Below are 16112 nucleotides of genomic sequence, written 5' to 3'. Positions count from 1 at the left end.
ACTCTGGATTTCAAATGAGATTTTTGATTGGGTATTTACTTGCTGAATTTCTAGGCCACCCCACTCCTAAACGATTCTGGGCAGCTTCCCAAGATTAAACTAAAACTATAGTTAAGCTCAACTCTCATTAAACTGCAAGAACTGTTAATGGAAGATCGGGAGTTCTTTTCAATCAACAGAAATTTCTCTTCTCCGGAGCCAAGTGACAATTAAGCAATTGAGTTGTAAATTCTCAGAGCTGAGTTTTTCACTCACAGACCTTTCATTGCTCACCTAGGTATCATCTTCCTTGCTACGATTTGGAGAAGTGAAGTATCTTCCCTCAGATCACAAAACTGAAGATGTTACCTAAGTGGGCAATGAAATGGCTGCCTATGAAAAGTCATCCCTTCACCCTTCAGCTACATATATTTTCTCCAACTGCAATTAGCAACATTTTAGTGCCTAGTTGACAAAAAGGTTCCCTGGATGAATTTAAGGCAAACATCAAGACTTTTTTTTAAGCCAACATTAATGTTGATGTTGCAAGATCAGGATCTAAAGCTAGAAGTTGGAAAAGTAAAAACCAATGAGAAGTTCTGAAAGCATGATGAGGATTGTCCCGAAGGTGCTTTTTCTAAAAGGCAACTTGACTTCCTCGGTTTTTTTCTTGGAAAATGTTTTGCTTCTCAACCAAGAAGCTTCTTCAGTTCTAACTGAAAAATCCTGCATTCCCCACCAATTTGGTTAGAACTGAAGAAGCTTCTTGGATGAGAAGTGAATGTTTTCAAAGAAAAAAAAGCAAGAAATCCTATTGCCTTTTGGAAAAAGCACCTTTGGGACAATCTGGATGGCTGAGAATCTCCATAGACATGGTCACACTCAGGTTGGTTTAAAACATCTAGTTGATTGAGGAAACGGACAAGCAAATATGGACTTCATTTTGGAGAAGCCAACTCAACCATCATTGGAAGCAAGAAGACGCACTTCTACAACTTCAGAAAAACTAGCCAGCTTGGGAAATCCAACCCACAGCACGTTCTAAGCACTTCATTTCCACTTTCTCCCCATCCCAAATGTTGTGCTATCGTGGTGATGAAGTGGGATATGAACAAGACAACTTGTGAAGGTGGGGAATAAGTTGACTTGTCTGGCTATCCACTAAATTATAGCCAGGACAAGTTCAGAGAGAGAGCAGGAATGGGGCACTGAGAAGTCTTGGCACATGGGAAAGCCTTGGTAAGAGCCCACTTGAAATACTGCATCATTTTGGTCACCATGATACAAAAAAAATGTTGAGACTCTGGAAAGAGTGCAAAGAACATAGAACATCAGAGTCTTCTAGTTCAACCCCCCAATCTCTTTTTAAAAACCTCCAGTGTTGGTGCACCCACAATTCTGGAGGCAAGCTGCTCCACAGGTTAACTGTCAGGAAATTTCTCCTTACTTCTAAGTTGCTTCTTTCTTTGATTAGTTTCCATCCATTGCTTCTTGTTCTGTCTTCTGGTGCTTTGGAGAATAGGTTGACCGCCCTCTCCTTTGTGTCAGCTCCTCAAATACTGGAAAACTGCTGTCATGGCACCCCTACTCCTTCTTTTCTCTAGACTAGCCAAACCCAATTCCTGCAACTGGTCTTCGTATGTTTTAACCTCCAGCCTCCTAATAATGTTTGTTGCTTTTCTCTGCACTCTTTTCAGAGTCTCAACATCTTTTTTGTATCATGGGGACCAAAACTGGATGCAGCATTCCAAGTGTGGTCTTACCAAGGCTTTCCCATGGGCCAAGACTTCTCAGTGCTCCATTCCTGCTCTCTCTCTCAATTTGTCCTGGATATAGCAGTGTTCCAATATCTCAGGGGCTGCCACAAAGAAGAGGGAGTCAAGATATTGTTCAAAGCACCTGAAGGCAGGACAAGAAGCAACGGATGGAAACTAATGAAGGAGAGAAGCAACCTGGAACTAAGGAGAAATTTCCTGACAATGAGAGCAATGGATCAGTGGAACAGCTTGCTCCTAGAGGTTGTGGGTGCTCCATCATTGGAGGCTTTTAAGAAGAGACTGGACAGGCATTTGTCTGAAATGGTATAGGGTTTAGTGCCTGAGCAGGAGGTTGGACGAGAAGATCTCCAAAGTCCCTTCCAAGTCTTCTATTCTATTCTATTCTATTCTATTCTATTCTATTCTATTCTATTCTATTCTATTCTATTCTATTCTATTCTATTCTATTCTATTCTATTCTATTCTATTCTATTCTACTCTACTCTACTCTACTCTATTCTTATTAAAAATAAATCCCAACTAGAACTAAGGAGAAATTTCCCATCAGTGAGAACAATTAATTGCCTCCAGGAATTGTGGGTGCTCCAATCCTGGAGGTTTTTAAGAAGAGATTGGACAACCATTTCTCTGAAATGGTATAGGGTTTCCTGCCTGTGCAGGGGGTAGGACTAGAAGACCTCCAAGGTCCCTTCCAACTCTATTATTGTTATTATTATTATATTGTTGTTGTTGTTGTCGTTGTTGTTATTTCAATAAATAGCCAGATAAGCCAACTTATTCTCTCCTTTCATAGGAGCGAGGCTGCAAGTTATGAATTCCCTGAGTCAAAGCAATTTAGCAGAGCAGAATCAGCGGAATCAGAAATCACCGGGAACATAAAACAGTACAGTGATTATTTTTTATTTTTTAGCCCACTGTTTTCCTTTCGTGCATCTGTCTTTTGCTCAATTATCTGTAACATCGTTTTACCCCTTGCTCCACTTTCTTCCATTGGCGGAAAGGAAAATAAAATATTTTTAAAAATGCTCTTTTGACACCTGGAAATGAGAAAGCCAGATCGGAAACTACAGTTCACGGGGAGAGCGACCTCCATTCAGTTTGTGGAGAAGGCTAATTTAATGCAACTGCCACATACAATTACTTAGTAAAATGTAGTTCCAACCGTGAACTCCCCCCCCCCACCTCCTCAACCCTAAAGAGGATGGGAGGGGGAGAGAGATTACTTAACTATGAAATTAATCTGCTCCCAAGGATATTAAACTCTACACTTTCTTTAATGAATCAATAAAAAGGGGATCATTTGATCAGTTTCAAACTTTCCGGTACTTTTTTTTTTTTTACTCATTTCAGGAATTATCAGGATCAAATTCTGAAGGACCCCCTACCTCCATTTCTCTCTGTCCATCTAGTATGGTGCAGCAGGGTGGGTGTACACCTCATCCCATCAACTGAAGGTTGTCAAGAGGAATGGAGAAAGAGGGGAGAGGGGAAAGGAAGGAGGGGAGGGGAAGGGAAGGGAAGGGAAGGGAAGGGAAAGGAAAGGAAAGGAAAGGAAAGGAAAGGAAAGGAAAGGAAAGGAAAGGAAAGGAAAGGAAAGGAAAGGAGGAAGGAAGGAAAGGGGGAGGGAAGGACGGAAGGAAGGACAGAAGGAAGGAAGGAAGGAAGGAAGGAAGGGGAAGGAGGAATGGAAGAGAAGGGAAGGAAGGGAAGGGGAGGAGGAATGGAGGAGAAGGGAAGAAAGGGAAGGGAAGGGAAGGGAAGGGAAGGAAAGGAAAGGAAAGGAAAGAGGGAGGGAAGAGGGAGGGAGGGAAGGAAGGAAGGAAGGAAGGAAGGAAGGAAGGAAGGAAGGAAGGAAGGAAGGAAGGAAGGAATTCTCAAATTCATTGTAAGAAACCGGTTGAATCATCTGGTCATAGCATATTGGCCTGCATGCATTTCTCACAAGATCAAGCCTCTCTCCCTCCCTCTCTCTCTCTCTCTCTCTCTCTCTCTGTGTGTGTGTCCATCCATCCATCCATGTGTACGCACATGGGCGTGTGTAAATAAACAGAAAGGGAATCCGTACGCAGGTCTAACAGCTAGCAGTGCTACACCACCCCCCTCAAGAAAAACCCAGTTGCTTGGAAAAAAGGGGAAAAAAACCAACCAACCAGATCTTCCTCTCCTTTGCTGCCCTTCCCTATTCTTCCCAAGCCAGGGAAAGAAAAGAAGGGGCGGAAACCCAGCCCTTTGTGATGCTAATTACGAGGCCCGTTAGACAAGGGGTCTCCAGGGGGGGTGGAGGAGTGGAATGGAGCCGTTCTGGGCTCAGGATGACGTGAAGGTAATTCTGAGAGAGAAAAAGCCCTGGGGAAATAAAGAATGAACGATTGCCGTTGTCTTTTTAAGTCTTCCCCCAGCAGTTCACGTCTCTGGAAATGGTTCCCATTCCACTCACCTGCTTCTCCCACCCCCCCCCACCCCATCCCAGCAGGGAGAGGATAATTAATTAAGAATAAATAAATAAACAGGGGCGCTGAAGGATGGGATCGGACAGCTGCCGGCCCCTAACTTTTCAGCCTCTTGCCTTCTCCTGCTTCCTCTTATTCTATTGGCCAAGAATTCGCTTTGGAAGCTGACCGGTGCCTCGAAGGCGAGGGGTGGGGGGTGGGGGTGGGGGGAAGCAAATTTGGGGGAAGCTGGAGCTCAAACCGAGGTCTAAGAGTCAGACTTGGGTGGGTTCTCCTTTAGACTCTGGCAAACTGTCCTCAGAGTCCCGCTTCTGTCGCGACTCGTCGTCGTCATCGTATCAATCCAGGCACGGATCCAAAATTGGCCTTCAAAAGAAGCTGCACAAGATGGAAGTGTTGGATTCAAGAGTACGGAATGACAGGGTTGGAAGGGACCTTGGAGGTCTTCCAGTCCAACCCCCTGCTCAAGCAGGAAACCCCCATACCATTTTGGACAAGTGGCTGTCCAGTCCCTTCTTGAAAACCTCCAGTGATGGAGCGCTCACAACTTCTGGTTAATTGTTCTCGCTGTCAGGAAATTCCTCCTTAGTTCCAGGTTGCTTCTCTCCTTGATTGGTTTCCATCCGTTGCTTCTTGTCCGGCCTTCAGGTGATTTGGAGAAGAGCTTGACTCCCTCTTCTTTGGGGAAGCCCCTGAGATATTGGAAGGCTGCTATCATCTCTCCCCTTATTTCTTCTTTTCTTTAGACTAGCCAAACTCAAGCCCTGCAGCTGTTCTTCATACGTTTTAATCTCCAGGCCTTTGATCATCATAGTTGCTCCTCTCTGCCCTTTTTCCAAAGTCTCAACATCTTTTTTGTAATGTGGTGGCCACAACTGGATGCACTATTCCAGGTGTGGCCTTACTAAGGCTTTATAAAGCGGCACTAATACTTCACATGATATTGATTCTATGCCAAGGATTGTTTTAGATCAGGGGTGTCAAACTCAATTTCACTGAGGGCCGCATCAGCATTGCGGTTGCCCTCAGGGGGCCGGGTGGGTATGGCCAGGGTGGGCGTGGCCTACTGGGTGGCCGTGGCTAGAGTGCGTATGGCCTACTGGGTGGGCGTGGCCAGCTCTACATCGTTGGCATCAAGGGTGCCTATGGGGGCCTGGGCAGGAGTGGGACAGATCTAAGGGTCTCTGGAAGAAGGAGGGTCTCTGGGCCAGGGCCAAGGCAGTGGGGGCCGTTCCCTCACTCTTTCCAGGATGGCTTCGCGGGCCACATGAAACCACTTCGCGGGCCGGATCTGGCCCCCGGGCCTTGTGTTTGACATGTCTGTTTTAGATCAACTTCAGATCAAGAAAGGTGGGGAGAGGAGGAGGAGGAGGAGGAGGAGGAGGAGGAGGAGGAGGACGAGGAGGACGAGGAGGACGAGGAGGAGGAGGAAATGGAGAAAACAGGTACATCCCGGCAGCTGATAATGCTTAATGCATTCCGTGTCTTTCCTTCCCTATCGGAGATCATGCTCAACTAGTAAACCTTCCATTCTCATTTGCTTCAAGCTACTCTTTCAATTTATTTCATCTTTGCTCTCTGAACCTTTCATTTCCAACAGGTTCAGCCCAATTCAGAGCAGGAAGAGCGCCGGGCCGGCCTCGGCTGACTCTCATGTCATCAGGGCTGTACGTTGAAGCCTGAATGAATTCCAAAACAAAATCTGTTCCTGGCTGTTCTAGCCTCAGTGATTTATTTATCTCCATTCTCTCAAAGGGGCCAGCTTACAAGTCTAATCAAAAACTACCCTCTCAAATCAGAGCTGGCAAAATGGTGCCGGGGTCCCGGAACTCTGTAATAATGGAAAAGAGGAAGCCTCTTGTCAATTGAACCAGCCGGAATCAAAAGGTGATGTTTGAAGATGCAGCAAAATGGTCAGGAAATAAAGGAAGATCAAAAGGCTGGCTGGTCTCCATGCGCCTGGAGATTTGAAGCATACTCACCGATTCAGCAAAGCACACTTGAGGGAGACGTGAGGGACACCAACTCAGTCCTCAGGTGACATTCATCTGTGAAGGCCAAGTCCAGGCCTCCGTGTCCAAGATGGAATTTGCAGAGATATCAAAGTTTTGATGAGGCCAATGAAAGAGTACAGGTCGTCCTTGACTTATAACCAATCATTTAGTGACTGTTCCAAGTATTTAGTGCTGCCCCAAAGAAGAGGGTGGGGGTCAATCTATTCTCCGAAGCTCCTGAAGGCAGGACAAGAAGCAAAGGATGGAAACTAATCAAGGAGAGAAGCAACCAGGAACTAAGGAGAAATTTCCTGACAGTGAGAACAACTAACCAGTGGAACCACCTGCCTCCAGAAGTTGTGAATGCTCCAACACTGGAAGCTTTTAAGAAGAGATTGGAGAAGCATTTATCTGAAATGGTATAGGGTTTCTGTCTCTTCTCTTCTCTTCTACAATCTGTCTCTTCTCTTCTCCTCTCCTCTCCCCCTCTCCTATCCTATTATTCTATTCTATTCTATTCTATTCTATTCTATTCTATTCTATTCTATTCTATTCTATTCTATTCTATTCTATTCTATTCTATTCTATTCTATTCCATTCTATTCCATTCCATTCCATTCCACACTACCCTGCCCCACCCTACCCTACTCTACCCTACCCTATCCTAGCCTGTTGTTCTATTTTATTCTGTTCTGTTCTGTTTCATTCCACACTACCCTGCCCTGCCCCATCCTACCCTACTCTACCCTATCCTATTATACAACAGCATCCAATTGCCACTTGTGAGCGCCTGTTACTCGTCCCAGCTTCTGCCAACCTAGCAGTTCGAAAGCACGTAAAAAATGCAAGTAGAAAAATAGGCACCACTACGGTGGGAAGGTAAGAGCGTTCCGTGCGCCTTTGGCGTCTAGTCATGCCGGCCACATGACCACGGAGACGTCCTCGGACAAGCGCTGGTTCTTCGGCTTTGAAACGGAGATGAGCACCGGCCCCTAGAGTCGGAAACGACTAGCACGCATGTGCGGGGGAACCTTTACCTTTACCTTATATATAAATATAAGACATATACATATACATATACATATACATATACATATACATATATATATATATATATATATATATATATATATATATATATATATATATATATATATATATATATATATATATGTTTAAGTATTTGTCAAGGTTTTTTTGAATGGACCTTGCTAATTAACTCTTTCATTCCTGTTTTGGCCCGGCTCAGGGCTTATCCACAGGAACTAGTCAACTTATGACAGCTCAGATAAATCTCTTATCGAATCTCAGATAAAGGGTATGACTAACTGATGAGAACATAAATAGTTCGAAATGATCATCTTAGCCTCCCAAATTCTTTATTAGCAATTTGAATAATTTGCATATATATATATATATATATATATATATATATATATATATATATATATGTATATATACACACACACACACACACACACACACACACACACACACATATGAATCAACTCCCCCTTGAGCTTCGGATGGCCCCGGATCTCCGATCTCCGATCCTTTCGCCGCGGCCTCAAAACACTCCTTTTCCATCAGGCTGACCTGGACTGACAGGGATTTTAATTATATTTTTAATTTTAACTTAATTTTAATTTATTTAATTTATTCTACTGGGGCCATTAATTTATATATGTTTCAAATGTTAACTATTTAGATTACCTTGCTAGGCCCCAAACATGGGGCAAATCTTTATTTCCTGTTTTCAGCCTATCTTGAAGGCTATCAAACAGGCAGTAGTCACACCGGACAGGAGAACCAGCCCCATCGACACACAACTACTTGGGTACCAAAACGCTACTCTCTTTCCTTCTGATGAGGTGATTATTTTCCACCCGCCGAGGTTTTATCTGCCGTTGAAAGATTGATATTCTTTAACGACAGCCAGAAGGCATGACTAATTGGATGATAGGAAATGATGTAAAATAAATAAAACATCTTGGGCCCTTCTTAGGGCAGCCTGATCCGCTTGCTCTGGTTTTTATCTTACTTTGAGCACTTTGGGTTACATTTTTGCCTCCGCATAATGTTCCGAGCGTCAGTTGGTTTTCGCCGGAGCTCACCCAGCCAAACTACGCAGCCATCAGGCCCGGTTAGGAGACAGAACCGCCAAGTTGTAAGCTAGACAAGAAAGTCGGGGAGGTGGGGGGAATCCTTCAGAAGATGAACAGGGCATATTCTGTGTGTGTTGTGTGTCGGTTCACGATAACGCCCGCACACCGCTAGACGCACCCAAGAACCTTTGAAGCCGTTCCGTTGGGATGCTTTTGATCACCCTCCCTATAGCCCAGATTTGGCGCCGAGCGACAACTACTAAGGAATTACAAATTGTGTAAGATGTTATGACAAGTGCCTCAACTTGAATGGTGATTAGTAAAGTCGAAAAATAATTGCTGATTTGTAAGCAAGACTCGAAAGTCGGAGAGGTGAAAACAGGGCAATTTCTTTGTGTGTTGTTGCCAAGAACACTCCATAGATATCTGGAGCTGAGCCCAGCTTGAAGACCAAATACCAACAAACAAAGGGCAGCATTTGAAGTGAACAAGCATGGCCACCTGTACTTATTGGAGACCAGACGTGAAAGATCAGCTCCATACGTGAAGGTCCAGTTAAACTGATTTATTGCTGTCGTATATTCTGGAAAACAAGACTGGGTCTCATATTGATTTTTGCTCCAAAAGACACACTAGGGCTTATTTATTTCTTATTATTGTTTTCACCTAAAACAATCTACATTTATTCAAATAAATAATGCCAGTAATATTATTTATTTATATTTAATTATACACTAATCTTATTATTTTATAATTCAATACGTGCGTCGTGTGTTGCAACGGATGTACTACCGTGTTTCCCTGAAAATAAGACCCAACTGGGAATTAAGCCCTAAATAAGTGACTTTTCAGGATGCTCGCTATATAAGCCCCCACCCCCAAAATAAGTCCCAGTTAAGATCGTCAGCCAGATGGACGCATTTAGTACCGTATTTTCCCCAAAATAAGACGTTACAAGAAAATAAGCCCTGATGCGTCTTTTAGAGCAAAAATTAATGTAAGGCCTGGTCTTAATTTTGGGGAGACACGGTAAATGCATCTGTCTGGCTGACTATCTTAACTAAGGCTTATTTTGGGGGTGGGGGCTTATATTACAAGCTCCTGGAAAAATCATGCTAGGACTTACAGTAGCAGCCAAAATTGTGGAAACCTTTTGGGAAAAGTGTATTTTTCAGGTATGATGGCTAATAACACTTTTTTGGGGGGAGTAGTACCATAAAATTAAGGGACACGGTGGCTCAGTGGGTTAGGACGCTGAGCTTGTTGATCAGAAGGTCGGCAGTTTGGTGAGTCGAATCCCAAGTGCCGCGTAACAGAGTGAGCGCCTGTTACTCGTCCCAGCTTCTGCCAACCTAGCAGTTCAAAAGCACGTAAAAATGCAAGTAGAAAAATAGGGACCACTCCGGTGGGAAGGTAACAGCGTTCCGTGCGCCTTTGGCGTCTAGTCATGCCGGCCACAGGACCACGGAGGCTCTTCGGCTTTGAAACGGAGATGAGCACCAGCCCCTAGAGTCGGAAATGACTAGCACGCATCTGCGGGGGAACCTTTACCTTTACCTAGTCTGGCAATGTTCTGTCTACAGAGCGTGAGCAAGACCTGAACTTTGCCTGGATTGTTCGGTGTTGTTCTTGAGCTGGGCCTGAGCACAAGGCTCAAAAGCCCTCTTCTTGAGCCACATCCCAGCATCCAATGCAGATCTTTCCCCTCTCTAGCTGAATCAGTCTGCATTCCTGTGCCTGCTTCCGTTTTATTCTTCTTCTTTTTTTTAATCCATCGTCTTATTACACGGCCCTGCTGAAAATTGCACCCCTATTTTCTCGCGGCCAGGCTCAAGTGAAAGATAATTTACTTGTGCAATGCCTTTCCAAGAAGAAGAGGGGGGAGAGAGGGAGAGAGAGAGAGAGAGAGCACGCTTATTACCAATGGGAAAATAATGCTTGCATTTATTTAATGAGTTGGCCAAGGTGCGCTTGTGAGTGCCCCATCTTCCATTGTACAATCTTTCATTCTGTTGTCAGCATGTCTTTCTGATTTTCCTTCTTTCAAGATCTCAGGAAAGACACACACACACACACACACACACACACAGAGAGAGAGAGAGAGAGAGAGAGAGAGAGAGAGAGAGAGAGAGAGTCAAAGCCCTCTGCCTTTCCAGTTTTGGCTGCCAAGAAGCTTCAGAGCAACAAAAAGTTTGCCTAACGAAGAAGTACACCACCATCTGTGCCTCGTGCCTAGTTTGATCGAAACACCACCAAAAGAAATTGGGAAGAAATCCCCAAGCAGGTTTAGGGAATGGAGAAGAAAACCGGAAGCCTCTTTTAGCAGGGGTAAAAAAGCTAAACAAAAATGCTTCCAGTGTGGAAGGAAGGGTTCCCACCTGAGATCTTCCTTTGGAGTTTCACGCAAGGAGATTGGAAACTGCTGAATCGGGGTGATATAGACCGACCCTTGAGACGTACGACATCTTGCCAGCCTCATCCCAAAAGTAAGGGCCATAACCTCTCCTCTCTGCTTCGGCGAGATTGTTTTCCAACATGGCATCAATCTCCCCTAGGTTTAGATGAGAATTAACAAGGTGCCAGCCCTTTCCTCCTTAGGCATCTCCAGTGAAACTGGCATAATGCCGGCTGGTGATTCCCAGGGGAAGGGCGTTCTCTGTGGGCGCGCCTGCCCTATGGAACCAACTACCTACAGAACTTAGGACTGACCCCGACCTTCGCTCATTTCGCCGGGACCTGAAAACTTGGCTCTTCGAGCTGTTTGGCCCAGACTGAGGGGTTTTTAATTTTTAATTGGGTTTTAGATTTACTTTGGGGGCTTGAATTTAATTAATTGTTTTAATTGATCTTAATTTTTGTATTTCATGGTTTTTAACTGCCCTGTAAACTGCCATGAGTCCTATGGGAACAGGGCGGTATACAAATTCAATCAATCAATAATCCAAGCTTGTCCGCCCTCGGTTCATGAAGGTTTCCGAAATATGTATCTTCAACAGAAAGCCTGAAGGGCTGGTAGACAATACCAGCCAGCCAAAAACTCAAATTGCCTTGAGCCAAAGGAAGGCTGGCTGCATTATTTATAATACGGAGGCATTAAAATCCAGCAGGGATTCTTTAATAGCTGGAGCTACATATATTATCTCTATGGTTTACCTCAATAGTTTCCAGAGATATTTTCGAGAAACTCTAATTACATCCGATTTCAGGTTGGGGGGTCTAATCAGAAATACAAATAATCCCACTAGCTTTATAACGTAACTCCATAATTCACCTAAGCTGTTCCTAGGAAAGGGAAGTTTGGACGTTCTTCCAGATCCTCCTAACTATCCAAATGAAGCCAACGCCATAAACACATCTCCAAAAAAGGGGAAAGACGGTTCACCCATCTGTCCAGCTGCTTATTGATCTGTCAGTCTGTCCACCAGTCATCCGTCCGTTTCTCCATCTTCTATCTGACCATCACTGGTCAGTCCATCTGCCCATCAGCTTGCCCATTTGCCTGTCCATCCATCTACCTTTCCACCCACCCCTTTGTCCATCCAGCTGAAGGTCACACCTCCTAAAGTTGCCAAGGTTGAGAAAACACCAATCGGCATGGGCCAATCTAGGTGTCTGTTGTGGAGTGGGTTTCTTGCAAGTAGGAGGCGAAACGAGAGGGTTCAAACAGGAACATTGCTTTATTGTAGAACAGGAACAGAACTAGTAACCAAGGTTTCTACACAGCTACTTACACGGCTGGCCACTAGGCGGCGGCCAATAGGTTTGAAGGAACCTATTCCCGCCCCAGAGCCAACCAATGGTCGTCCTGGAGACTGCATGTCTGGGCAGCCAGCAACAGACCCCCTGGTTAAGCAATCTCAAGCAGCATTCAAAGGCACGTGGAAATGAGTCTTCGGAGAAGGGCGGGATATAAATGGAATAAAAATAAAAATAAATAAATAAATAAATAAATAGGCCCAATACATTACAGTGTCCAACTGCTGAATTTCCAAAACTGAAGCCAAAAAAACCCCAACAACAACACCAGAAGTTGATCTTGGGAAGTTCTCCTTCAGTCATGGGTAAATTGGGTAGAATGTCGAGTTTAGAAGATGGCAAGAATCGCCTTGTTCCAAATTTTGCTAGTTAGAATATGGGTTGTATTTCAGAGCTGGGCTGAGCAAAAGGTTCAGTTTACAAATTCAGTTCCACAGCAGTCTGATCAGGTTGCTTTCAAATCAATCCATGTAAGCTCCCCTTGGCAGTTTAAAGCCGATGTTTCAAAATTGAGATGGAATCCTGATTTGAACAGAGCTTCCAGGTGATACCTGGTCACCCAGCTGGCTTTCATGACTAGAACTCACGGTCTCCTGGTGATTGGCCCAAAGTCACCCAGCCCGGATTTCATCACTAAGGCGGGACTAGAACTCACAGTCGTCTGGTGATTGGCCCAAAGTCACCCAGCTGGATTTCATCACTAAGGCGGGACTAGAACTCACAGTCACCTGGTGATTGGCCCAAAGTCACCCAGCCAGCCTTCATGCCTATGATGGGACTAGAACTCACTGTCTCCTGGTGATTGGCCCAAAGTCACCCAGCCGGCTTTCAAGACTAAGGTTGGACTAGAACTCACCGTCTCCTGGTTTCTAGGCCAGCACCTTAACCACCACACCAAACAGTTCCTAACTTTGCAAAGCTGGAAAGTTGACGGCAGTGTGTACACAGGCGCACATACACAAAAGGCGAATATTTCTTCAGTTCAAAGACATTTTATTTGCTTAACACCCAGCAGGGGAACACTAAAGGAAGACCTGTGAATACACATTTGTTAAAGAAGCCCGTTCACTCGGCCTGCGGGGGGGGGGGGACACTCTGTTTCTTAATCCAGATACATTAAATACTTCAAACTGGCATTACGATAGACTGTCAGCTAGCTAAGAAAATGTTGACACTTGTTGGAAAATGTGTTGATGGCCCTTATAGAAAACGGAAGCCCAACAGCCCCCCCCCCGGCAGCAAGGAAAAGGTTTATCCTTCACTGAGGACTAGTAGCATGCACAGGAGAAGCAGGGAAAGCTATCTTTCTCCCACCCAGTATTCATTCCGCAGCATTGTCTCTCTCCACCCAGGTGCCCCCCAGCAAAAAATACATATACATAGTTCCATTCTTATACTGTATATAGTTCCATTCCTTCTAACATCATCCTCTTATCACAACAACCCTGCGTGGTAGGTTAACCGAGAGACTAGCCAAGGTCATCTGGTCAGCCCCCACATTCAGAGGGGCACTGGACTCCATGAAAGGCCAGGACTAAACTTGGCACCTTCTTGGCTACACCAAGAACCATCCAGAACATTTCAGCAAATCTGGTTTTTCTCATCCAAATAACGTACGGCAACCCCTACAGCAAAGTCTCTAACAGTAAGAGAGTTGGAAGGGACCTTGGAGGTCATCTAGGCTCTCGCAGGAGGCCTATACTATTTTTGACAAATGGCTATCCAGTCTCTTCTTCTTAAAAGCCTCCAGTGGTGGAGCACCCACAACTTCTGGAGGCAAGCAGTTCCACTGGTTAATTGTTCTCACTGTCAGGAAATTTCGCCTTAGTTCTAGGTTGCTTCTCTCCTTGATTTGTTTCCATCCATTGCCTTTCCTTCCTTCCTTCCTTCCTTCCTTCCTTCCTTCCTTCCTTCCTTCCTTCCTTCCTTCCTTCCTTCCCCTTAGTTTTAGGTTGCTTCTCTCCTTGATGAGTTTCCATCTGTTGCTTCTTGTCCTGACTTCTGGTGCTTTGGAGAATAGGTTGACCCGTTCTACTTTAGGGGAGCCCCTGAGATATTGGAAGGCTGCTATCATGTCACCTCTAGTCCTTTTCATTAAGCTAGACGTACACAATTCCTGCAACCGTTCTTTGTATGTTTTAGCTTCTAGGCACCTAATCATTTTTGCTGCTCTTCTCTGTACTCTTTCCAAAGTCTCAAATCTACATTCCTACCTACTTATCTGTCTATCTGTCTATCTATCTATCTATATCTATCTATCTATCTATCTATCTATCTATCTATCTATCTATCTATCTATCATTATCATATGTCAACTATTTATCAATTATCTATCTATCTATCTATCTCTAACATATGTCAACTATCTATCAATTATCTGTCTATCTATCTATCTATCTCTATCATATGACAACTATTTATCAATTATCTATCTGTCTATCTATCTATCTATCTCTATCATATGTCAACTATCTATTTATCAATTATCTGTCTATCTCTATCATATGTCAACTATCTATTTATCAATTATCTATCTGTCTATCTATCTATCTCTATCATATGTCAACTATTTATCAATTATCTATCTGTCTATCTATCTATCTATCTCTATCATATGTCAACTATCTAGAGTCGGAAACGACTAACACGCATGTGCGGGGGAACCTTTACCTTTATATATTCAAACAGCTTGGCCACTGACTCATATTTATGACCCTTGCTGTGTCCTGGGCGGGTCCCGTGATTCCCCTTTGGTGACTTTCTGACTAGCCAAGTCCATGGAGGAAGCCAGATTCATTTAACAACCGTGTTGCAAACTTATCCACTGTCGTGACTCCCTTAAGAACGGAGGCAAGGAAGGTCGTGGAATGGGGCAAAACTCATTTAACAAATGTTCCACGAATCAACAGAAACCTTGCCCTCGATTGCGGCCGTATGTCGAGGACTTTCCTGTAGTCAGATGGCTTACTAGGCTTTTAGGCACCAGCTAGGCTGCTCAGCTGTCAGCATCTGAGGCTTCACTCCAAGGGAATCATAAGTTTGGGTTTCCAGGCTGGTTGTCTGCCAAGGCCCTCTTTTTGATTTTGATTGGGGTTTTTTTTTAAAAAAAAGCGTTATTTTTTTTAAAAAAAATGTACACCCACACAAACGCAGACACACACGCAGAGACACATCTGTTGGTTTCTCTTCACACCAATAGACAGGAGGCAAATACAGGTGGGAGGCAGGCAGGCTAGCCAGGTGGGGGAGGGGGGGAAAAGAATCCAGAACAAATGGCATGTAATTCGAATTGATGGCTGCTAAACCCAAGCATTCGGCCCCAAGTTAATACTTTTTCTTGCTGAGCCCAAGTTTTTTTGCAGGAGGCAAGACTTGATATTTAAATCGCAACCGTGAAAAACAAACAAATAAATAAAATAAACGGGGGGGGGGCTCTTGACCCTTGAAGCAGTAATTTAGAAAGTACAGGCAAAATCTAAGTCGAGGATTCATTTAATGACCGTTCAAAGTTACAACGGGCTTGTTAAAAGTGCCTTATGACCGTTTTTCACACTTAACGACTGTTGAAGCGTCCCCACGGTCAAAATTCAGATGCTCGGGAACTGACTCATACTCATGACCGTTGGGGTGTCCCAAGGTCACGTGATCCCTTTTTGCAACTTTATGACAAGTAACATCAACGGGGAAACCAGTTTCACTTAACGACCGTCTTGCTAGCTTAACAACTGCAACGATTAGCTTAACAACTGTGGCAAGAAAAGTCATAAAAAATGGGGCAAAACTCACTTAACAAATGTTTCACTTAACCACAGAAATGTTGGACTCACTTGTGGCCGTATGTTGAGGACTACCTGTAAATCCACTCTGCTTTGCTCCAGATAAATCTCTCTGTAAAAGAGGGCAAACGCTAAACAGCAATGAAATCTATCTATCTATCTATCTATCTATCTATCTATCTATCTATCTATCTATCATCTATCTATCTATCTATCTATCTATCTATCTATCTATCTATCTATCTATCTATCTTTCCCTTACCTTTGGAGAGCA

The 16112-nt window shown here is 44.1% G+C and overlaps 1 protein-coding gene across 1 annotated transcript in view; it reads right to left on the bottom strand.

Moving 5' to 3' along the window:
* LOC310646625 (transmembrane protein 132D-like) overlaps nucleotides 1–16112 on the bottom strand; it is a gene marked incomplete at both ends in the record, with an annotated part of 241456 nt that overhangs the window by 225277 nt on the left and 67 nt on the right. Inside the window, one exon of the mRNA XM_083373227.1 lies at nucleotides 16101–16112. This exon is cut by the window's right edge and continues 67 nt beyond it. Within this exon, the coding sequence (XP_083229353.1) occupies nucleotides 16101–16112 (12 nt within the window). The remainder of the gene's footprint in view (nucleotides 1–16100) is intronic.

Source organism: Vipera ursinii (assembly GCF_947247035.1).
Source record: "Vipera ursinii genome assembly, chromosome: 14".
In the NCBI taxonomy this organism is placed as follows: domain Eukaryota; kingdom Metazoa; phylum Chordata; class Lepidosauria; order Squamata; family Viperidae; genus Vipera; species Vipera ursinii.
The sequence above is the reverse complement of the archived record's forward strand: the minus strand, read 5'-3'. Positions and strand labels throughout refer to the sequence as shown.